The sequence below is a fragment of the Halichoerus grypus genome, chromosome 7, assembly GCF_964656455.1.
Source record: "Halichoerus grypus chromosome 7, mHalGry1.hap1.1, whole genome shotgun sequence".
Lineage (NCBI taxonomy): Eukaryota > Metazoa > Chordata > Mammalia > Carnivora > Phocidae > Halichoerus > Halichoerus grypus.
In genome coordinates, this window is record NC_135718.1 from 150,881,608 (window position 1) to 150,906,080 (window position 24,473).

Below are 24,473 nucleotides of genomic sequence, written 5' to 3' on the forward strand. Positions count from 1 at the left end.
AGTCTCAGGGAGCCTTGTTTGTATCCGGCACCACAGACTCCTCCCACTTGGTCGGGCTGGGGAAGGGGTCCTGAGATCAAGAGTCGCTTGCTCTACCGACGGAGCCAGCCGGGTGCCCTTGTAGTCGCCTCTTCTCAGTGTGGGGTGGGTATCCTGGCTTGCTGCTGCTGAGTAGAATGTGGCAGCAGTGAGAAGCTGTCACTTCTGAGATTAGGTGACAGAAGTTTGTGTCTTCCATCTCCGTGTCTCTCTCTCCCCCTCCCCCAGCTCCTTTTGCCAGGAGCTGGGTATTGTGTTGTGAGCTAAAGGCTTCGAGACAAGGAGCCAGGGAGACTGCCAGCCCAAACCCAGCAAGGACCTGAGGTCTCCGTCGACGGTTGATGAGGACTTGAGGCTGCCGAGAGCCCCCGGTGAGACTGGCAGTGCTTGCCCGGGGAGGTTGGCAACCCTGCCCACGCCTTGACGGGCACTTTGTGAGAGACCCGGACCCAGGGGCACCAGCTATGCTGTGCCTGGACTGCTCATCCGCAGAGACTGTGAGATGATAAACGCTTATTTTAAGCTGCTAAGTTCTGTAACTTGTTACCTAGCAATGGATTACAAGTAGCATGGTCCGATGCATTCACTGTTCTGCTCAAGCCAGTTTGCACTGGCTTCATGTCACACACGACCAAGAGGCTTTTAACTGGGAGGAAGGAAGCGCCGTCAAAGCTGCCTTGAGGATGGATGTGGCCGGGGCAGCTGTGCACTTGGCCGGTTGGGGGACAGCATCATTCCCTTTATCTTGTTGTGGGAAACTGACTTTTTTTCTGAATAGGCTTCATGCCCAGTGTGGAGCCCAATGTGGGGCTCTAACTCACAACGCTGAGATCAAGACCTGAACCGAGATCAAGTGTCGCACGCTTAACCGACTGAGCCACCCAGGTGCCCCGGGAACTGACTTTTTTAATAGTTGATGTAGAGTGGCTGGTTAAACTGTAACTTGGTGTCTTGAGATTCAGATTATATGTTTAGGCTGTAGCAGGAGAGGACTTGGAAAGAAAACTTCAGGAAAGTGGAGTGGGTGGTTTTGGGTGATATTCAGTGAGTGTGTGTCAGGTGCTAGACCCTCCCCTAACACCTGATACGCACGGACGCATTTAGTCCACACAACAGCTTTATGAGATAGGTATTTTTATCACCCCCATTTTATAGATGAGGAAGCCAAGGTACAGAGAGGCTAAGGGGCTTATTTTGAGTTTTATAAATAAGAATTTGAGCCCAGGGTGCCTGGGTGGCTCAGTTGTTAAGCGTCTGCCTTCGGCTCAGGTCATGATCCCAGGGTCCTGGGATTGAGCCCCGCATCGGGCTCCCGCGGGAGGCCTACTTCTCCCTCTCCCACTCCCCCTGCTTGTGTTCCCTCTCTCGCTGTGTCTCTGTCAAATAAATAAAATCTTAAAAAAAAAAAAAAAGAATTTGAGCCCAGGACCTCTGGGAGGAAGGAGGGAGAGAGGGGACAATGAGGATGGCAGGCATCTCCCATCAGAGGTCATCTTCAGAGTCTGGTCACAACCTGGCACCCGTGCAAGCCTGAGAGTGAGGACCTCCTTAAATTTGGTGTGGCAGGCTCCTCTCTTGCGTCCCGCTAGTCCTGGCCCTGTGGCTAGAGCATGGCTGCCTAGAGCGAATTGCGGGACACGTGGCTGGGAGCAGTTTCCACAGCCCAGATAAAGGGTTTTATAACCCAGGTGCCATGGACTCAAAGTTTGTGTGTCTCCCCCCTGGCCCCCGCACCACCCAAATTCATATGTTGAAGTCTTATCTCCAAGGGGATAGTGTGAGGAGGTGGGGCCTTTGGGAGGTGATTGGGTCATGAGCGTAGATCAGGAACAGAATTGGGGTCTTTATGAAAGCGACGCCAGAGTGCTCCTCCGCCCCTCTTGCCATGTGAGGTGACAGTGCCAAGACACGGGCTATGAAGCAGGAGGTGGGGCCTCACCAGACACTGAATCTGCTGGTGCCTCGACCCCGTGACTTCCACGCGGCTGTCAGAACTGTCAGAAGTCAAGTTCTGCTATTTATAAGCTGCCCAGTCTCTGGTATTGCTGTTAGGGCAGCGTGAACTCACCAAGACTTCAGACTAGAGGCAAAGAGCATCTAGCGGGTGTTTTTTTTTTTTTTAATTTAAATTCAGTTAGCCAACATATAGTACACCATTAGTTTCCGATGTAGTGTTCAATAATTTATCAGTTGCATATAACACACAGAGCTCATCACATCACGTGCGTCCCCTTAATGCCCATCTCCCATCTAGCAGGTATTTTTAAGCAGGGGTGCAGTGTTATTCAAGGACCCGTTTGGAAGCTTATTCCAGCAGCAGAGGGGAGGGCATGGAAGCGATGGGACTGTGATAAGAGGACAGGTAGGAGGGTGTTAAGGAGCCCAGGTAAGAGCACGAGAGCAGTCACACTCTGGTGGGAGGAGAGGACAAAGGTGGGAGACGGTTCGAAGATACCGATGATAATAAAAATCATTGCTAACATTTATTGAGTAATGACTATGAGTGACGCTTGGCGCTTTACATATGTTTTATTTTAATCCTTAAGCCAACCTTATTTGGTTGGTGCTCTTATTGCCCTCATTTTAGAGATGAAGAAACTGAAGGTAAACGTCACTGGAATAACCCTGGTAGTGGTGAACACAGGTGGACAGTCTTGTGATACATAGAATCCAATTGAAGTATTAGCATTTACGTACAGTAAAAAACCTAAAAGAATATGAATTTTGATATAATGCAGTTGGCAAATGGGTCCTGGACTCAGCCAGTCTTTGTCTTCACACAGTGAAGGCTAATATTCTCATTGAGCCGTGGATGAAAAGGCATCTCGTGCTGGGAATCAGGGAGGAGGCAAATTGAGTTTGGCATTTCCAGTTTCTCCGTGTCCTTGGTCCAGGTCAGCAAATGTGAGCAAATGACTGGAAAATTTCTGGAATTCCTTCTGCTGTCCCGGGAGTCCAGCCAGGCACCAGCACGTTCACCAGAATCACCCATCTACTGGGCATTGCCCCCAGGCAGCATCAGATCCCAGCCTGGGCTTTGATTTGGATCCTACAGCTACTGTCCCAAGTTCCGCTGCATAAATTCACCACCAGCCCCTAACCAGCCCTTCATTAACTTTGCAATTAAGATGACTCTGCGTTTTACACAACTGTATTTTTTTGACTTCACTTTTAATATTATGTGGGGGTTTTAACGTGTTTATACTCCTGCAGATTGGAAGAATATGAAAAGAATACAGAATTTTGGCAAGCTTAAAGCTTTTTACACCTAAGTGGAAAGATAGTTAAATATCTTAAGAAGTAAAAGAAATGCAGCATCAAATCAAGTGCTATAGTTACAGTAAAGCGAAGAAAGAATTTGGTGATATCACAGCGTGGCAAGTTGAATTGAGGGACATGGGCTATGAGACCAGCCTTTTTATTTTTTAGATTTATTTGTTTATTAGAGAGAGAAAGAGCGCTTGCACACACACGCACACACTCGAGCAAGTGGGGGGGAGGAGCAGAGGGAGAGAATCTTCAAGCAGACTCCCTACTGAGCGCAGAGACCAAAGGAGCTCCATCCCACAACCATGAGATCATGACCTGAGCTGAAACCAAGAGTTGGATGCTTAACGGACTGAGCCACCCAGGCACCTGAGACCAGCCTTTTAGAGGACGTCAACAAAGCAGGTAAAGAGACCTGGGTAGGTACCAACAGTTGATGTCTCAGTGATGTTTCGTTAAGCAACCTTAAGCAGTCGTTAAGCAACCTTAGTTGATGGGGCAGGTGCCCCAGAAAATAGCTGGAGTAGAGATGACATAAATGTGTCCTTTATGAATCTTTCAGTCGTGGAAAGATAAGGAATTCAGAGTAGGCATGTTCAAGGTATCAGTTAGTACTTTTTGTTTACATATATGTATTATTTGAGACATCTAGCTTATTAAAGTAATCGTTTGTGGTTCTGATTTGAACTATGTATTTGAATAATTGATTTGCATTTGTGATTTTATTTTATTTTAATTAATAAATTTTTACTGAAGTACAGTTGGCACACAATGTTACATGAGTTTTGGGCGTACAACATCATGATTGGACATGTCTATACATTATGTTCACCGTACATGCGGCCACCTGTCACCGCACAGCACTATTACAGTTGAATCTAAGTCTATATGAAGTATTTGAAGACAACTTAAGAATTACCCTACATATAAGCTTAGTGTACTAGATTTACAAGCCTTCTTTAAATATATGGGGAATCTTATTTATTGATTCAAGTACTTTATCCAAGGTGAGTGGGGGGGTGGGGGAAACAGGTGATGGGGATGAAGCTGTGCACCTGTTGTGATGAGCACAGGGTGATGCATGAAGTGCTGAATGACAATACTCTGCACCCGAAACTAACATAATCCTGTATGTTAACTCTCCTGGAATAAAAATAATAGTACTAAAAATATATTTATATCTTAAAAAAAGAAAAACAAGCAGAAGAGCTATATCATAAAATCTGTTTTCAACTCTGAGAAAAAAGAAATTAAAAGGAACCTAAATAAATTACATTCAATAGTGAGATTTAAAGGCCTTAAAGAAATCAATTCATAAATTTGTAAAGTGAGTCAAATATTACCAATAGCCACCCAAAAGGAGGTTAAGGGCTGCCAGATTTATAAATGGAATATGATTTATAAGCTGAACTGCCCTTAAGGCTGGCCAAGGTTTTTAATTTTTTTTTTTTGTAAATTGAATATGAATTCTTTTTTTAATAAAGATCTCATTTATTTATTTGACAGAGAAAGACACAGTGAGAGAGGGAACACTAGCAGGGGGAGTGGAAGAGGGGAAAGCAGGCTTCCCGCGGAGCAGGGAGCCGGATGCGGGGCTCGATCCCAGGATCCTGGGATCATGATCTGAGCCAAAGGCAGACGCTTAAGGACGGAGCCACCCAGGCGCCCGAATATGAATTCTTAAAGGCAATATAGTCTAGGGATAATTTTTTAATGCACAAAAACCATCTTCAAGGAAATAAATAGTAATGGGGAAGTCTTATTGCCTGGGAAGTAGTTTGCTGAGATCATAAGTAAGCAGCAGAGGCATGATACAAGTCAGAAAGCTTCATATCCACCCCACTGTACCCAACCCTGAGGCTAAACCATCCTGCATTACTTTGCCTTTCCATCAACATGGTTTTCTTTCCTACTAGCCTGTGAGCAACATGGTTGCAGAGACTTCCTTTCATCTCTGCACGCCTAGGCCCCAGGCTTGTATGTATGGCGAATAGATGAGCGAGGAGAACTCAGTGAGAGTAGTATTCAGAAGTCCAGGAGAGCGTTGGTGGTATAGTGGGAGCAAAGCTGCCTTCCAAAAGTCCAGGAGAGGAGAGAATTTCAAACAGGGAGGGTCTCAGTGTCAAATTTAACTGGTGGTCCTATAAGATAAAGACCAAAGGGTCTATAGGCTGTGACCAAAGGGAGGTGATTGGTAACCTTCTTAAAAGCAAGTGTATTCTCTTCAATCTTTTTGGGGCACCTGACCTCCATGCACCGAATGCCAGGGAGATGCTTGTCAAAATCTGAGAAGTAAGGGGCCTGACAGGAGACACTAGTCACAATGACATCCTCATGGAGATGTCAACAGTCTGCATGGCCCAGCAAAGCCATGGGGACTATTTGGTGTAGAAAAGAGGGGAAGGGGGCGCCACCCCTGTGCTTCCCGTTTCTCTCCCTCTACCCTTAGATTAGGACTTTCATGCAACTCCTTCAATCATACCACCAAAAGTGCAAAATAGCAAAATATCTGACCTAGTCGGGGTGCCTGGGTGGCTCAGTCGTTAAGCGTCTGCCTTCGGCTCAGGTCATGATCTCAGGGTCCTGGGATCGAGCCCCGCATGGGGCTGCCTGCTCCGCGGGAAGCCTGCTTCTCCCTCTCCCACCCCCTGCTTGTGTTCCCTCTCTCGCTGTGTCTCTCTCTGTCAAATAAATAAATAAAATCTAAAAAAAAAATATCTGACCTGGTCATTCGTGGTTGGAGGTAGAGGTGGTTCCTAAGGTCTTGTCCCCTGGATTCTTCCAGCCTTGTGTCTGTGCTAAAGAAGCTACCGCCAGAAGCCTGTGCCTTCTGCCTTTCTGTCCTTGAGCCACTCTGGGCTCGCTCTTCTCTGCCTGCTGACTCAGTGTCTGCCCACGCACTCAGCAAGCATGGAGGTGCCAAGCCCCTACTGTGTGCTGACCCTGAGCAAGTCACTGGGAATTGAAGGGTGAGAAAGGAAGGCTAGGGTGAGGTAGGTGAGGCAGGTGGCAGAGACTGGGACAATCCAGGAAGCAGATTTGCAGGGGCCAATTTACAGGGCTGAGAAATCCTAGGGGGGTTTTTGGGGAGACTCTAGAAACAGTCTGCGGTGACTGGAGTCCAAGATGGGAGACGTGGTGACACGGCACAAGGCCAAGGTTGGCAAGAAGCAAGAGAACAGGAAAAGCCTCGTCCCCCAGGACTGCGAGCCTGACTTTACCTTGTAGGGGATGGGGGACCCCCGAAGGGTTTAAAGCATGGCTGTGACATTGTCAGGTTTGGCTTTGAAATAGTTCCCCTGGCCTTTCTCATATGTCCCCTCATTTCTACATCTTTTGACTCTAAAGCGACATGTGATTATTGTGGTGAACTCTGAAAAGAGGAAATGTTTGTGGGCTGAGATTTACACATTCCCCGTGGGCCTGAGGCAGGTCAGTCTGCGGGTGACAATTATGGCTCTTTCTCTACCGGTGTCCTTGCTCGTGCTTGGTCTTTTCACGGGTAAGTCTATCCCTGCCGCTACCTCCCAGGCACCTCTACCTGCCTGCACATTTCTGGGAGCCAGGCCTGTGCGTGTGTGCGTGTGCGTGTGCGCGTTGCACGTGCTACCATCTCAGACCATGCAGGCCCATACTGTGTCCTTGTCACTCTCACATTTCTTCTGCTAATGATTCACAGGGAGCCCCGGGCATCCCCACACAGGCTGATGGTGGAGGCATGAGATTGAGGACCTGCCCCATCTGCATCTTGCCGTTTCAATCATGATCCTCTAACGTCTCTTTGCCGCTCCTCCCTCTCCCGCCAGCCCCCGGGAGTGATCTTTCATCCTGAATTGGGCTTTCTGTGTCCCATAAATGACCTCAGTAGGGGATGGCACTTAGCAGCTGTTTCTGTCCCTCTAGATTCTTACTGCTTTCTCCTGTCCCCGACGACCTGAGTGGTGGCAAGAGACAGGCTTGGGAACTGGAGTCAGGGGAACGAAGGGTTTGAGAAATCTGCATGAGGGGCCGGGCTCTGATCTTGCTCTCCAGAGTTTCAAGCTTTCGCTTTCATTCTCCTTCAGGGGAAAACCAGCGTGTGTGATTACAAAGATCACCTGCCTCAGGACTGTCCCCTTGGGGGTCCCCTAAGCCTGCTGATGAATCCCTTGGTACATTTAAAACTTGGCAGTGAAGGGAAGGAAAAATTCTTCTCCACCCTCAAGGTCTCCTACCTGAACTAAGAACTAAATTTATGTGAGACAGATGAACAGGAGGAAAAAAACCCCAAAGTTTTACAACGTGTGCATGGAAGCCCAATAATGAAATTGAGGCCTAAAAAAATGACCGAGGAAGCAGTTTTTGTACTTTTTAAACAAAGAGACAATAAATCTGTGAGGAATTGACAGGACAAAGAAAACTTAACTTTGGGAGCTTCAATTAGTAGGGAGTTCTAAACAGACTTTGGGCTGGGGGAGTGAATTAGTTAAAAAAAAAAGGTAACAAGGGTTGTTTGTAAGTGTTCTCGGCTCTAAATTTCCCACCTCTGGTGAACAGGATACTCTTTACCTCCTGGTCCAGCCAGGCTGCCTTTCACACGGGAGATTTGTTTCCTGCTTTCAGGGGACAGAGGAGGGTCTGAGTGTCCTTGTGCTCACTGGCTCTTAGGTAACTTATTTAAATAATCAATATGCCCAAGTGGCCCATCTTGGGGTGGCCTGCCCTTGGCCCCTATCACAGTTTATAAAGAACCTTTACTTAAGTTAAAAAAAAACAAACAAAATACCTCTGATCCCTGCATCAGACTTGTGATATAGATAAGGCAGACAGGATTACACACATTTTATGGATGACGGACGGAGGCTCAGGGAGACTAGGTGACATCTTCTGGTGCCTGGCTGGTAATCCGCCTGGCCGGCTGTGGGAACGCAGCGGCACCGTGGAAACTCAGAGAACAGTGTCCTTGGCCAAGGCAGCAGAACCGGTGTGGAGATTCCGGCAGGGTCCCCCTCACCCCCTTTCCTTCCCCGCACAGAGCAAGCTCATCTGCGAACTTGTCTCTCTCCATGGCGTCCAGGCCAGGCCCTCGGTGGTCCCTGCCCACAGGGGCATCTCCCGGGCATATGGCCAAATAAAGGGTAAGACAGGTCCTGCCTTAAAAAATGTTCACAGTTCTTCAGTTCAGTTCTGGAAACATCTACTGGGGCTCTTGTGTGCCAGGTCATGTGCTGGGTGTGTGGTGGGAAGGGGGGTCAGCAGGTCCCGGGGAAGAATTAAATACGATGAAAGCCCATTGCTGGCCGCACAGCGTCGCTAACAGAGGACCAGCTTTGGGGTCCGGTGAACTTGGATCTTCACGTGGACTCTGCTGCTTCCGAGCTGGTGACTTTGGGCAAGTTTCTTAAGCTCTTTGTGTCTCATGATCTTTATCTTTTAAGTGGGAAGAAACCCACCTTACAAGTTTGTTGGGAAGTTAGATAAATGATGTGTTTACCCTACTTGGCGCGGTGTCTGGCATTTGGAATTCGTGTCCTGACCAGATCCCTCTGTGTCTCCCCTCACTTGAATCCAGAATCAGGATTCGGACCACGAAGTTCCACACACGTCCACGGCAGCTAACCCTGAGCCTAACGCACCGGCCTGCCCTCCTCACTCAGATATTAATTCCCTTCCATCTTCTCCCCTTCGTGAGCTTGTGAGCCATGCGGAAAGACACGCACACAGCATCTGTATGAATCGGGGTGAAGTAAATGCTTAAAACCAAATAAGCACAGGCTGGAGGAAACCGGGGTGGGGGGGGCTTGGCTGGACCAGGAGCAGGGAGCCCAGCGCGGGAGCAGCGCTTGAATTAGCCCGATGAGCTACTGCGCTGGAGGGTTCAGGGAGGGGCCCCGCGGTTCAGTTGCGGTGGGGTCCTCAGCTGGATTTCAGGCCCTGGGCCCAGTGTGGGGCGAGGAGGGCGCAGCTGAGGCCGACACCTTCCGCCTCGGTATGCTTCCTCCGGCACGCACGATGCTCCAGAAGAAGTGGACGCCAGGCTCTCGAGTGCATTCTGCGGTGGGTGCACAGGACGCCCGCCTGCCCCCAGCTTGGGGTGCCTGCTCCCACAGGACAGCAACCCCTCTCCCACCCCTCGTCCCCACAGCTACTGTCACAGGACTTCTCGGGTCAACTTTTGACAAAGAGACTCACCACCTGGCCTGCAAACTGTGATGCGGCTGGCGCTTCTGCATCCCACTCTGAGTCAGGACGCAGATCCTTCCCTGAGCCAGGCAGCCTTTTCTTTCTAAACCGCCGTGCGGCACCTGGGTCAGTTTCAGACTTTCTGTTTCCTGGGACGGCGTGTCAGTGTTGCAAATATACTCCAACGGTCACGCTCTTGAGCCCTGGTCTTTCTGCATTTCTCGACCAGGGTGCTGGCTAGTTTTGGTGAGGATGCAAACAAGGTGCAGTCACCAAGTTGTCCCGGCGCCATCAAGAATCTTTATAACACCAACAGTGAGGCACTTACTTGCATTATCTCATTTAACCCTCACAAAATCCTGGAAGATGGCACTCCCTGCTTCACAGGTGAGAAAGCCAGGACTCAGAGAGCATAAGGCACCTCCCAAGGTCACAGAGCTGGTACTTAGCAAGGGTTTGAACTCGAGCAGTCTGATGGGTGCCCTGGTGCTTATGCTCTTCTCCCAAGTAGCCTGGTACTGAATGACTGTCCCCTGACTACCCTTCAACTTGCTTGGCCAGCCCAGCACTAGCCTTCCTTCTAGAAAGATGTTCCCAGAACCCAGGCGGAGCCTCAGAGCTGGCTTCTGTTCAGCCGTGTCTGAACAAGCAATGATGGGGATGCTACAAGGTGGTTTCTGCTGCGGTGGGGCTGGGCTAAGTGAGTTCTGATCCTATTGCCTGGATCAGCAAGAGGGTGGTTCAGAGTAACAGCAGAGATTGTCCCCCCAGGCACCTCCCGAGAATTTTCCTTTCTCTCCATTCCACTCAGCATCTGCAACCCTAGCACAGCATCCGTTAATTATTGTATTATATGTGAATTAGTTAATGTAAATGCTGAAGAAGACCACTTCGGCATAAAGGGAAGGGGCTGACTTGTGTTCCTGTTCTACCACCAACTAGCTATGTGGTCTGGAGCAAGCCACCTAATTTCTTTGGGTCTCTGTTTTCTCATCTATAAAATGGGAATAATAATTACTTACCTGAACTCTCTCAGGCCTGTTGTGAGCCTCTGGCTTAGTCAGGCTGCCCCTGAGGCTTCTGATCTGTGTCTCTGCAGGGACAGGTGTTTCCGGAGAGGACCCAGACCCTGTGATGGTAACTGGGACCCTCGGGGGGTCTGTCACTCTGCCCCTGCAGCTGCAGGCCGGGGAACCGGTGGAGAGCATCTCTTGGATATCCTGGTCCATCTCCATGGCCAGAGCCATTGTAACCTGGGCAGAAAGAAGCAGGAGGGCCAGACACCTTTTATGAGGCGGAGACCCGGTACCGAGGTCGTGTGAATGTGGTGGGCCCAGGCCACTCCCTGCAGATCAGCAACCTGAGCTGGAAGGATGCGGGGCCTTACCGAGCCCACATGAACCTGAGGAGCTCCCGCATCACCCGCACCCGGGAGTACCAGCTGCTAGTCTATGGTGAGTGTCCCCCCCGTCCACACGGTGGGTGGGCAGCAATGGGTGTGGGGCGGTGCCCATCTTTCAGGCTTTCTCACAGCCTTTCCCACATCTCGTTTAGTAACATTTACACTTTCTCTGATGACAAGGCTAGTATGTGCTCACTATAAAAAAAAAACCACAACAAACCATGTAAAGCAGAGTGGCCTGGGAAAGTCTCCTGAACAACGACAAGGCCCAGGACGTGCCCCAGGCCAACGGCAGCAGAACCCCCGGGTGTGTAGGGGGCAGAGAATGGGGACTTCAGCCCCAAGAACTCAGTCGTGCCACTTGAGTGCTCTTGAGCTTCCTCGATGCTAAAATAGGAACACTCCCATCTGGTGAGAATAAGCTCCTGAGAAAGAGCGTTGGGACACTCTGGACAGAGGTACAGGAGTGTACAGGAATATTGCTTAAAGATGCTTACAAATTGTTTCAGGAGGGAAAACTGCAAGGGAGACCTAGAGGCGGGTGGCAGGTACCCCGCAGCGAGGAGGGCGGGCTGATTCAGCCAGGAGGGCTACAATAAGCCGATTGTAGATTCAGACGCTTATTCCTCATATAGAGTGTGAAAGAGTACCCCAGGTCCCTCACACCAGAAAGAATGACAGAAGGGGCCAGTTGACCACAATGCAGGTGCTGGGAAGCCGGTAGCCGGAGAAGCAGCTCTAGACCGCTGTGAGGGGGCGGGGTCTGCAGCTCTGCTCCGAGCAGGGGGGGCAGGAAGCTCCTTCCTCATGAGACACTGACTCACCAGTGCCTCCCAGGGGAGAAAGTGAGGTCGGCGGAGATGGTTTCAGGGTCTCACGGGCCACCATCCTCTCGGGTTCTGGGAGGATCACAGGGCACTTTGCCAAGACTCAGTTCAGCTGTGGTTCCAGGCTTTGCCTGAGGGGCCTGAGGGACCTGAGGGACCTGGCCGAGGTGCTCCCCCACACTGGGAAGCAAAAGGGTACAGTTACGCGTGAGGATGAACACGGGGAAGCGAACTGATGGAGGGAAAGCAGAGAAGCTTTTCAGGCTTGAGTCATGTTATAGGAAATATTCCTATTTGATGAGGCTTTTTTTTTTTTTTTTTTTTTTTAGTGTGGGGAGATGGACTTGCTTCCTGGGGAGAGAGCGTCTCCGCCATACATCACGCCTGGCCTGGCCATGGCCTGTTCGCAGACAGCTCGAGGGCACACCGGGGCTTCTGGGACCTCGGTGGGACTGTTCCCTAGGGTGGTCCAGGGCTGCGGGGAGAGCCCCTCTCACTCTGCTCCAGTGGAGCGGCTACAGCGAAGTAACAGGCCAGCCTTTTGTCCTTCTCACGGAGTTCCCCAAGTCACTGGAGCCTCACGACAGCCCTGCAGCAGGCAGCAGAGGGGTTTTTCTTGCTGGGCTGCTGAAACTAGTCTCAGAGAGAAGTAACACAGAGGTAGAAAGTGGCAGAGCCAGGAATAGAACTCAGGCACCTCGACGCCACATCCTGTGTGTCTGGTTTGTCACTGCATTTACGGGCTTGAGCTTGAGAGGATGCTGAGGGGAAAAGGGCCCGCAGAAGGAGTCATGGGGGAGGGTTTGGGTTCCAGAAGACCACACGGGGAGAGGCAGCAGAAAGTTACTCAGCCTGCCTTCCCCCTGGGGGACATTCTGGGCCGTGGGGTCCTATTTTTGCCCAGTTGAGCTGCCTCTGGGGCTGCCGTCAGGTGGGCCCCAGGGCTGAGGCCGAATAACAGAGGTCTTCTTCCACACCCTGTGGCTTTGTTGAGCCTGTCCTGACTATCCACTCCTTTAGCTTCTCTTCCTGCCAATCCCCAACCCCCTGGCTCTGGCCTGGGGACACAGGAGGGCAAATAATGGCAACGTGGAAACCTTAAGGAAGCATCTGAGCTCCTGGTCCTGGGGGAAGAGGGGTTGGGGTGCAGGTTGAAGGGAGTACACGGGAGTGGAAGAACCCTCAAAGGTCAAGGGCCATATCTTCTGGGAGCCTTGTCCGGCATCCGGAAGCTCGGACATCCGGAAGCTCGATGCGCACGGCAGAGACCCCTCCTGGAGAGAGATTACAACACAGTTCTGTGTGGGTGCACATACACGGCCTTCATGTGGTCAGTGCTGGGGTGGGAACCCAGGCTTGGGGGTCAGATCCACTGGATTTGGGTCTTACATGGAATCATCATGTAATAGCTGAGATTCTGGGCAAGTTACCTGAAGCTCTCCGAGCCTGTTAAACAGAGTAGGTGCAAAACCTCTGCTACCTACTTCATAGGGTGGTTCTGGGAATCAAATGATGCTATGCGGCAGGGCCTCGTAAAGCCCGAAGCTCTCGAATAGATGTGGGCAGATTCTGCCTCTGTTTCTCCTTGTGTGTACTCAGGATGATTCAGGGTCTTGGCACCAATGCCCTGTGCCTTCTGCCCTGTGAAGGGAGGGCCCAGGGCAGTTCTGCAGTCCTCGGTTGGTTCATTTTGTGCCCACAGAGCAGCTGGCCCGGCCCTGTGTCACACTGAGCTCTAGGCTCGGTGAGAGTGGACACTGTACCTTCATCCTGACGTGTGAGGCCGAAAGCAGAGGAGGCTCTGTGACCTACGGCTGGCTACCCCTGGGACCCGGACTGTTGTGTCTCGTGGAGGGTCTGTCCTCAGTGTCTCCTCAAGGCTCGGGGACAGGGCGCTGACCTTCACCTGCGTGGTCAAGAACCCAGTCAGTAACAGCAGCTCCCTCCCCGTCTCAGTGCCGTCCTCGTGTCCAGGTACCCGGAACCTGAGCACGCACCGTGCACCGCGGCTCTGAAGTGGGCAGAGGTGGAGGGCAGGGTCCCCTTCAGGCCCCGGGGAGCACACCCTTGAGAGAGTGGCGTGGGCGGCTGGGGGCAGTGCAATCAGGGGAGGGGGGGAGGCCCACTGGAGCCAGTGTGGAGGCTGGAGGGGTTTGGGCAGGAGGAGCTCGATGGGGCCTGCATGGCCCTGAGTGTGTAGGGGAGACCCTGGCGCTGAAGCTGTGGTTTTCTGTCTGTCTGTAGGGCCAGGAATCCTGGGAGGGCACACGGTGGGGGAGACAGTGACCGGTCTCCTCAGGGACTTGGCCATTCTGCCCCTGGAGGTCCCGGCTGGGCAGGAAGTGGAAAAGGTCACCTGGAGCTCTGGAGAGCTTGTTGCCATTATGCAAGCGGGGCCAGGAGGCCAACGGGTCCTGGCTGCCGGGACTCAGGCACCATTCAGCAGACGGTGGAGTGCCCTCCACCGAGGCTGCTCTCTTCAGATCAGGCCCCTGAGGCTGCAGGGGGGCCTCTACAGAGCCTGGATCACCCTGCATAGTCCCCCGATCAACATCACCAAGGATTTCACCCTGCGCGTCTACGGTGAGGGAGGGGATGGAAGGCTCATGTTTGAACTTTGACCTTTCCTCTCTCCCCTGCTTGGCCAGACCAGAGTCTTCTCAGAGCTCGAACTTTCCTTTCTTGCACAGAGAAGCTGCAGGAGCCCAATATCACGGTCAGCTCCCGGATCACGAAAGATGGGGCCTGTTACATCACCCTGATCTGCTCCCTGAGACGGGCCAGAGAGGATGTTCAGTACAGATGGGCACCCCTCGGCCAGGGGCAGTTATGTCCCATGGGGGAACCACTCTCCGTGTCTCCTGGAGACTCGGGGTCAGTGACAGCTATCGCTGCATGGCCAGCAAGCCGGTCAGCCAGAGCTCCAGCTCCATCCCCACCAGGCCCCTCTGCTCAGGTAACCCCTTCCTTATGTGGGCCCCCGCCCTGGCAGCCTTGGTCCAGGAGCTCAGCATCCCCACCTGCCGCCCTCCTCGTTCTGGGGTGGTGGAAGAAAACGAGGGCAGGATCGTCTGCAGCAGGGGGTGTCTCTGGGGGGCAGGAAATGAGGGCTCTGGGGCCATCCTCCCAGGGCCGCGCTGTCCAGCTTCCGACGGTCAGCCCCAGACTTGGTGCCTGGGCTCTCGGCTTACTCTTGGGACTCCCCGAGGGAAAGTGCATCCCTCAGCCCACTCGGTCCTGCAGAGCCCACTGAGGAGGCATCCCAGACGTCCTTGGCCATGTCCTCAGCGAAGCCTGGAGCTGCCGTGAGACAGAAATCCCAGGCTGTGCCCCTCCAGCGTCACGGGCGGCCTCTCCCGGGTTCCATAGGCCGTGGCAGGACACTGCCTCAGTCCAGACTCACTGTGTCCCTTTCCTCTTCTCTGCCAACTTCTGAACATCTCTCCTCTCCCTGTCTCTGGTTCCTTACCAACCACTTGCTCTTCGACCCTGTGTGGTTGCTCTGCCCCCAGCAGCCGCATCCTCATTGCTAAGTCCAGGGGCTACTCCTCACTTGAGTTGTCCTCAGCCTGCTCTCCTCGGGGTCCTGGGCTGCTGGGTCCTGGGGCGTCTTCTTTTGTATCACAGTCCTTAGGGGTCCTGCCCAGGCCTTCTGTTGCCCGGGGCAGAAAGCTGGGTGTCATTCAGAACCCTCGTTTTCCACTGCTACCTGCCCAGGTGCTCACACCTCCCGGTTATCCCACTCTCTCCCCTCCAGATCATCCTGCTGATGCAGGGTCAGCATCACGCTGCTAGGGGGTGAGTTCTGAAAGAAAGAAATGCTCGGGTTACTTTTCTGCTTAAAATCTTGTGGTGTCTGCCCACTATCAAGCATATAAATATGCGATCCCCTCTTCATTCATTTAAGCTACTCCTGTTTACCGAGCATTTATTATTATTATTGCTATTTTAATTGAAATATAGTTAACATATAATATTAGTTCCAGGTGTATAACATAGTGATTCAACATTTATATACATCACGAAATGCTCACCACGATATGTGCAGTCACCATCTGTCTCATGCATAGTTATTACAATATCATTGACTGTATTTCCTATGCTGTACTTTTCATCCCCACGGCTTATTTATCTCATTCCTTGAAAGAGCATTTTATAACCTTACAGAGAGAGCGCGTGCCTGTGTGCACGTGGGGGGTGGGAGGAGCAGAGAGAGAGGGAGAGAAAATCTTAAGCAGGCTCCACAATCAGTGTGGAGCCCAGTGTAGGGCTTGATCCCCTGACCCTGAAATCATGACCTGAGCCAAAATCAAGAGTCAGATGCTTAACTGACTGAACCACCCAGGCACCCCTTACAGAGCATTTTTTTAAAGATTTTATTTATTTGTCAGAGAGAGAGAGAGAGCGCACAGGTGGGGGAAAGGGGGAGAGGGAGAAGCAGACTCCCCACTGAGCAGGGAGCCCGATGTGGGGCTTGATCCTGGGATCATGACCTGAGCTCAAGGCAGACGCTTGACCGACTGAGCCACCCAGGTGCCCCCAGAGCATTTTTAAAAGAAGATTTTATCTGTAAGTCATCTCTATGCCCAACGTGGCACTTGAACCCACAACCCTGAGATCAAGAGTTGCATGTTCCACCAACTGAGGCAGCCAGGTGCCCCCAGAGCATTTTTAAGGTGCCTTGTGTTGTTCTAGGCATTGAGGATAGAGTGAAGAAGAGGTCTGGATAAATTGCCACCCCTCAGGGAGCTCAGTCACGATTGTCACAATCTGCAGCTAAGCCTACTAAATGATTAGAGGGGGTACTGAGCATGTTGTATTAGGGCCTTCATCTGTGTCTGTCTTACCCATGGAACAAGACCAAAGCCCATTTTCGTCTTCTCGGCATCTCCACTACACAGCATGGAATAGGCATGAAAATTGTGAATCTGACAGTTATTCCGGGAACAGCCTGTGCTGGGGGTAACAGGGCACAAGGAAACATGGTAATAGGCTGCGGACACTAACGTTCTCCCTGCCCCTCCATGGGGTCCAGAGGGCAGTTCACCTCTACCCCCAGATTCAGTTTCCTTAAGGGGCCTCTAGCCCACTCACTCTTCTGAATTCTCTTCTTGGAAATCCCTTCCCCTGCCTGCCTGTCTTCCCTTTCTTCTCTTCCCCGCCTTTTACCCCAGTTCCTAACCTGTGGTCATTGTTTCATTCAGCCTCCTTCCTACCCTGCTCCTTGAAGAAAGAATTTCTTCTTTTTTTGATCCTGGGAGCTTTGCAGATTGAATAGACTGACTTTGACAAGTGGAGAAGCCAAGAGGAGGAATGTGAGAGGGGTCACCTTGTGGGACACAGAGATGAAGAATTCTGTACCTGGGCACCACCTGCCAACACCTCCTGGTGAGAAAGGGACATCAATCCCTATTAAGGCATAAAACCTATTTTGGCGTGAGCCAAGCTACTCATGCTGTTTGAAAGGTCCAAGTATGGGGGACGATCCTGAAAACAGGAGACTCCGCAGCTGGCTCCTGCTATTCTCTTTCATTTTGTTTATGGCAATCTTTATAATTGTGGGAATATTTCTGGGGTTTCATGATACAGTGACTACTCATCTTAGTTACGCCTATCTAAGCAATCATAATGAAACTAATTCCACGAAGAATTAGTTTCTATAGAACAAAATAACAAGACGGTCACGCTCTGTCTAGCACCTTTCTCTTTGCGTACTGTTTTTTAGTTTTGGCGAAAGCCAATAAGCAGAAATCAATAAAGGTCATGTTAATCATTACAAAGGAAAAATGAAAGAAGGCTATGTGTGTAGTCCAAAAAATGATCTAAGATTATCCTGATAAATTGTAAAAAAACCATAATCACATGTTATGAAAGTAGGGAAAAACAAAAATATCCTAACATATAAATAAAGTTCCTCCGAGGCTGTCAGGAGGAGATGCTTGCACCCTGATCCTGAGTCTGTGTCTCCTCATTCGCCCACGCCGTCCTTTCCTACGAGAGACCCACCCCGGCTGGAGCTGGACTCCGGCACTATTTCATTTGCAAACAGTTCAAAATCACCAAGAAACTGCTACATACCTTCTGTTTAAAATAACCTGTTTATGTTTTATTTAATCATGTTTTAAAGCGTTCAGAAAGAAAAGAGGGCTTATTCATATAAGAAAAGTTGCACATTTGTGGGGCACCTGGGTGGCTCAGTTGGTCAAGTGTCTACCTTCAGCTCAGGTCATGATCCCAGAGCCCTGCTCTGCGGGGAGCCTGCTTCTCCCTCTCCCTCTGCCTGCCACTCCCCCTGCTTATGCTCTCTCTCTCTGTTAAATAAATAAAATCTTAAAAAAAAAAAAAGAAAAGGGGCACGTTTGAAACATAAGAAGGTTTGTGAGGTAATTAAGTGTTATGAACATATGTATTCATCTTCTGTTACCATTGAAGTACATGGGCTAAGAGGGCCCAGATTGAACTTAAATTTCTTCTCCTTGGAGCAGCCTTTTGACCACCTTATTTATGCAAATCTTTCCTCTTATTCATAATCATTTTACCCAAGTCAATTTTGTCAAATTATCACAATTTGTAAATACATATTTATTTGTTGGATTTTTTTTTTTTTTTTTTTTTTTTGCTTACCTTCTGTCTCCCCCACAAGATATTTAGCTCCATGAGGACAAGAGCTCTATCTGTTTAGTTTACAACATAAATTCAGATGGCAATAGAGTGCTTGGCTTATAGTAGATATTTCAATATTTTTTGAATGCATGAATAACTAATGGATGGGAGTTGAGAACATTTTTTCTTAAAGATCCAAGAACTATCAGATTTCATAATAATTTGGGATCTATACCATTTTGTGTGTGTGTGTGGGGGGGGGGTGGTTTCTTTCTGCTTTTGATAGAGGAGGAAGGAAATGGAATTCTTATCTTGAAATTTCTGTTGTCAGGCCATCCCTCAGGCAGCCACTTTGGCATTTCGATTATGCTGAGCTCAAAACAGTCAAGGCCCAAAAGACTCAGGGAGGAAGAAGCTTTGACAAACCCCAGCCCCAAGAATTTAGACAGAGGACCAGCTCCAGGAAGACAAGCATAGATAACTATACTATAATATGAACTAGAAGTGGCAGACAGGGAGGAACTTAGCAAATTCTGTTAAAATTCCTCTCTATGTCCCATTTTTCTGTATGGCCCAGCAAACACTTATTTTTACCATTTACTCTTTTTCATCTTCCTGGGAATTGACTTCCTTCCCTTTGAAGTCCTAGGCCCCTATCCCCTTCTCCTTATTTCAAGATGACATATATACCCCATTTTGCCAGACTGTCTTTGGAATTTCCATGAATGTGGATTTAATTTGTACAAAATTAAATCTGATTTTCTCCTGTTAATCTGTCTTATGTCAATTTGATTCTTAGTCCGGCTAGAAAGATCTTGAAGAGCAGAGGAAATTCTTCTTCCCAACATCTTCTAAGTGGTTTGCTTGCATCTAAGTAGTTTGCTTGACCCTCTGTAATGGGTTTCTCCTGCTGCAGTCACTGAAATTTTAAAAGCACAACTCCTCTGGTCCAGACAACTGACTTCCTTTCTTTTTTTTTTTTTTTTTTTTAAGATTTTATTTATTTATTTGAGAGAGAGAATGAGAGAGAGAGAGCATGAGAGGGGGAGGGTCAGAGGGAGAAGCAGACTCCCTGCCGAGCAGGGAGCCCGATGCGGGACTCGATCCCGGGACTCCAGGATCATGACCTGAGCCGGAGGCAGTCGCTTAACCAACTGAGCCACCCAGGCGCCCTGACTTCCTTTCTTTCAGGTCTCACCATGTCCAGAGTCTTCGTACAGGCTCTGCCCTCCGATTAAGCTCTCCTTTCCTGTAAGGAGCTCCTACTCACCTGTAGATCTCTGCTCAATCATCACTGTGTGGGAGAAGCCTTCCCTGATATGGGCAACAGCCCCCATTATAGGTTACCCTTACACCATGTGTCTTTTTTTTTTTTTTTTTAAACAAGTCATCGCTGCTGCAGTTGTATTTGGAGAATAATTTGATTGTTGGCCTCTAAAAAGGAAACTCTTTTCTCTCTCTACTGCGCCAACTAAAGGAAGACTTCTCTGTTCTTTTCTACTCAAAGCGAACTTATCTGACACTAAATGTGTGACTTTCCCCCCACACACCAACCAATTCTCCAACACCAGCTAGGTGTCCTACAATTCAATGAAAATTTGACCCTATTTACTTAGAGTTAGTGCCAGATCTCACAAGTGAAGGGCTCAGTTCCCAAAGACTGCTCCCACCTCAGAGGCCTATTGTAAGTCTGGGCCTGCCATACTTCTGACCAACCCAGTATAGTCTAAGGACTCCACAACTGTCTCCTGGGGGTCAATAATTTGCTAAAATGCCTCACAGAACTACGGAAAAACAGTTTACCTACTACATTACTGGTTTATTATAAAAGGAAACATCTCAGGAATAGTCAAATGGAAGAAATGGACAGGGGAAAGTATATAGGAAGGGGTGTGGAACTTCTTTTTTTTTTCTTCACATTTTAAACTTTTTATTTGTATATTAAAAAATTGTGCATTCCAGTAATTAAAATCATACAAAGAAAAAAATGGCACTCTGATTAAACTGCATCATACAGCCTGCCAGATACCTTGGACCAACTTAGTTTTTACTGGTCGTCCCACCCAGCTTCTTCCTTCACCAGCATACATGTTATTTTCCTTCCCTGCCAGCCAAACAGGCAGATGGAAAGGAGGCTTGGCGTTCCTGGTCAGTAGTTCAGATTCTTTGATGTGAAAAGGGGCAGCACAGTCATTTAAACTTGATCCAACCTCTTTGCATCTTATAAAGTTAAACAGCTAAAAGAAGTAAAAGAAGGAAGTGCTTGTGGAACGTACAGCGCATATTGGAGGCACGCGCCTCATTACGATTCGCCTGCTTGCTTCTCCTGTTCAATCGTTTCTTTTGAAGGCAGTGGATTTTTCTCTTGTGTTTCTGTCTTCTTCAATTTCGACTTATCGAATTTCTCAATCTCAGCCATATTGGGTTTGTCAGACATGGTTGCAGAGGAAGCGGAGCGAGGTGCGTGTGCAAGTGAAGTCCGGTCTGCTCAGTGGCCGCTGCCGAATCGGGTGTGGAACTTCTATGCCCTCTCTATGTGTACCACCCTCCTAGCACCTTCATGTGCTCACCAGTCTGGAAGCTCTCTGACCCCTCTGGTTGGGGTCTTTTTATGGAGGTATCATTATGTGGGCATGATTGGTTCATCATTGGACATTGGTGACAGAACTTTATCTCCAGCCTCTCTCCCATCCCTGGATGTTGGGCGTAAGAGGTAGGGAATTTGGGGAAAATAGGGCTGAAGTTCCAACCCTCTAATCATTTTGTTGGTTCTCCTGGCAACCAGCTCACCTGTCACCTCATTAGCATACAAAAAGATACTTATCTCTTTGAAGATGCCAGGGATTTTAGGAGATGTGTGGAAGGAAAATTGGAGGAAAACCAAATCTATATTTATTATTATCTCTCAATATCACAGCCTCTGTCATTAGAATTAAGCATCCCAAGGACAGAGACTTCTGGTCACTGCTCTGTTTTCTGTGTTCAGCACAGTGTCTGGTACTTAGTGGTGCTCAATAAATCTTGCTGAATGAGTAAGTAATGAATGCGTGCATGGTTGAGTGAATATCTGCCTGACATGGTACAGACACCTTCTTTTCTCCCTCACCAAGGATTCTGTATTTATGAGCTATATTAGCAGCTCATAAACCCCAAACCACACAGCTTTGGGTGCTGCATTTGATGAATTTTGACGTGAAATGTGGTTTCCTGCCCTAACAAACTCGTGGTTTCCTTTACGTGCTGGTTGAGCTCATGAGGTGAAGCCTTTTTCTGCACATGGATTTGGGAAAGTTCTTACTGAGAGTCCAGACTCCAGATCTGTTGGGGTACTCCTGGGCTTGATTTTGTCACTGGTTTAAAGAGGGAAGGGGAGCTAATTCTAATTATTTCACCATTTGGACTGGCTTAAAGGAGAGGGGGTGGGGCACAGATTCATTCTAAACCCTGGCAATCATTAGTCTCCCCTCCCAATCTTTGTCTGCTCTGAAGCTCCCCCAACCTCAAACCACCCACTCTGAGGCAGACTAATCTTTTCCTCTGATCATCACATTCTAGGGCCTTCTCTCTTCTTCTCACCTCATTCCCACTTGGAGGAGGCACTTTCCGTCCTCCCCCATTGCACACCTCCCACCCCCAAGATGGGGGGTCTCAGAATTTCCCCTGAACTCCTCACACCTCTTTATACTCACCGAACACTTATTTAAAATTTCTTCCACTCCATTGTGTAATACATCCTTTCTCATTAAAGAACTTTTGGAAAATTAAGACAAGCAGAAGAAAACCAAGCCACTTAAGATATCACCTGCCCCACAAAAACCAGCATTAATATTTTGATTTTTTTTCTTCTAAGTTTTTCCTTGCATTGGTGTTTTTAAAACGTAGTTGTAATCATACAGCACATTAAATTTCACTTTCTACTTTGCTTCACTTGTGCTATTGTAGAGGAGGGAAAATAATCTTCCCTATACCTTTCTAGATTCTGTGGCTGAGACCCTCCACCTCCCGTAACAAAAGATTAACAAGAGAAAAAAAACCCAGAAGTTTAATAACATGTATACCTCCTGTGTACGTGGGAGATACCCTGGAAACTGAGTAAAACTCCCCCAAATGGCCCAAGCCACCGTCTTAAAGCTATTTAAGCCACCATCTTCAGCTAAAGGCAAAAGAAAGATGTTTTGAGGGGGAAGCTTTTTATGGGAAGTTATCAGGAAAAGTAGAGTAAAGGTGTAGTTGTCATGTAGATTTCAGTTGGTGCCTCCTCCACTGATGAGATTCTTCTGTAATTCAGAGTCATCCTTCTCTTTCTGGTATAGGAGGGAGACACCCGTACATATGGAGATTTCCTTTGTAAATGTAATTGTCCCTTACAAAAGGGACAAAGGATCTTCTCCTGCATCTGTTGTTTCTTTTTTTTTTTTTTTTTTTTAAAGATTTTATTTATTTATTTGAGAGAGAGAGAATGAGAGACAGAGAGCATGAGAGGGAGGAGGGTCAGAGGGAGAAGCAGACTCCCTGCCGAGCAGGGAGCCTGATGCGGGACTCGATCCTGGGACTCCAGGATCATGACCTGAGCCGAAGGCAGTCGCTTAACCAACTGAGCCACGCAGGCGCCCTGTTTCTTTAAAATAATCAACTGAACAATCTTTATGCTTAAGAGGCATATTTTGGGGTGGCACAGTCAACTACCCTTCAAAGTCATTACATTTTCTAGCTTTATAACCCATAATTTCTAATGTCTGTGTTCACTTCACCTTCCCCTGTGAAAGGTTAGAGTCTTAGGTAGTTTCCAGAATATCACTATAACAAATGGCAAAGTAATGCATATTTTTGTATGTAAATCTAATGGTATCTTTTTAAGACAATACGATTCTTAATCCCATTCTTGCCCAGGAAGCATTGTTTTTAAGTTCTTTCAACATGGAGGAAAATAAATTCCCATTTCTCCCACTCTTCCTGCCCCCTTTGCTATGAATCAGTGTTGAGATAAATTTCTAGGTCCAAGATGGACCACTTCTGTCCAAGGTGCCATGTAAGCAAACCGAAACTTGGATGACTTTTGTGTCCCTGCAAATGCTCTGTTTGATCAGAAACCCAGTGGTATTTCCAGTCAACTAATCTCCAAATGCCAAGCCAACTTGGGACCTTTTCACTCCAAATGAGTCTGATTTTGTGGCTCTAGTCATTCAGATATTTTCTATTTTTCTCTTCCTCATTCTTTATTCTTTATATTATAAAGTCTCCCAGCCTTCTGCCCCATTTTGCACATCTCCAAATGGAGACTGCTCACTTCACTAAGTGTTTAATAAAATTTGTTTGTATTACCTACTTTTTGTTAATTGTTTTTTAACACCATTGAAGGGCAGCAGAATATACCACCCCAAAATACATCACCCACACTTTGGCATGTGGATTATTTTGAACTGAAGTCAATCAAGACCCAGCAGACTCAGAAAAAGCTTTTTGCCTCTCCATTAATTACCTAATAAAATTTAGAAAGGAGGCCTGTACCAGAAAGAGAGCCACTACCAGAGGTAATGTTTTCATCTGAGAGATTATCCGCATGGCAGGGCAAACACTGTATACAAAACATTTGCTCTTCTCATCCTCCTGTGAATCGCCTTCCTCCCCTTTGAAACCTCAGACCCCTACCCCTACCCCTTTCCTTAGCTCAGGATGGTATAATTATAGGCCTCAGTTGCTTGACTGGTTTTTTTCTTTTTTTTAAAGATTTTATTTATTTGACAGAGAGAGACACAGTGAGAGAGGGAGCACAAGCAGGGAGAGTGGGAGAGGGAGAAGCAGGCTTCCCTCGCGGAGCAGGGAGCCCGATGTGGGGCTCCATCCCAGGACCCTGGGATCGTGACCTGAGCCGAAGGCAGACACTTAACGACTGAGCCACTCAGGCGCCCCTGCTTGACTGGTTTTGAGTCTCATATTTTTTATGGGGCTCTCATACATATGAAATCAAATTTTTTCACCTGTTAATCTGTCTTTTGTCAATCTAATTATTATACCAGCCAAAGAACCTAGAAAGGAAGAAGGGAAAATTTCTCCTCCCTTACACCAGACACCTCTCTTTTAAGGGCTGATTCTTCATTTTAATGCTTCTGTATTTTATGCTAAGTTGACTTGTGGGAAGTTAACCATTTTTTCTTCTGTATTATTCCCTTCCT

The 24,473-nt window shown here is 48.5% G+C and overlaps 1 protein-coding gene and 1 long non-coding RNA gene across 6 annotated transcripts; one reads left to right on the forward strand and one right to left on the reverse strand.

Annotated features, from left to right (window-relative positions):
- Nucleotides 1-31: 31 nt before the first annotated feature.
- LOC118530965 (uncharacterized) lies at nt 32-17,647 on the forward strand. Of its 5 annotated transcripts, none has more exons than XR_013449991.1 (7): nt 6,726-6,808; nt 8,858-9,855; nt 10,568-10,922; nt 12,027-13,671; nt 13,942-14,280; nt 14,388-14,653; nt 16,902-17,647. It is a non-coding gene; the product is annotated as an uncharacterized LOC118530965 (long non-coding RNA). The 5 variants fall into 5 exon arrangements; XR_013449993.1 differs by having other exon boundaries at nt 10,648-10,922; XR_013449992.1 differs by having other exon boundaries at nt 8,858-9,342; nt 9,431-10,922.
- A 2,552-nt stretch (nt 17,648-20,199) lies between these two features.
- LOC118530966 (thymosin beta-4-like) lies at nt 20,200-21,096 on the reverse strand. The gene has a single exon (XM_078078449.1). The coding sequence runs from the start codon at nt 20,735-20,737 to the stop codon at nt 20,603-20,605; it is 135 nt and encodes a 44-aa protein (XP_077934575.1). The 5' UTR covers nt 20,738-21,096; the 3' UTR covers nt 20,200-20,602.
- Nucleotides 21,097-24,473: the final 3,377 nt, after the last annotated feature.

Excerpts from the sequence above, each read along its gene's own strand:
- LOC118530966 (XM_078078449.1), bottom strand. The coding sequence starts at position 20,737 with ATGTCTGACAAACCCAATATGGCTGAGATTGAGAAATTCGATAAGTCG.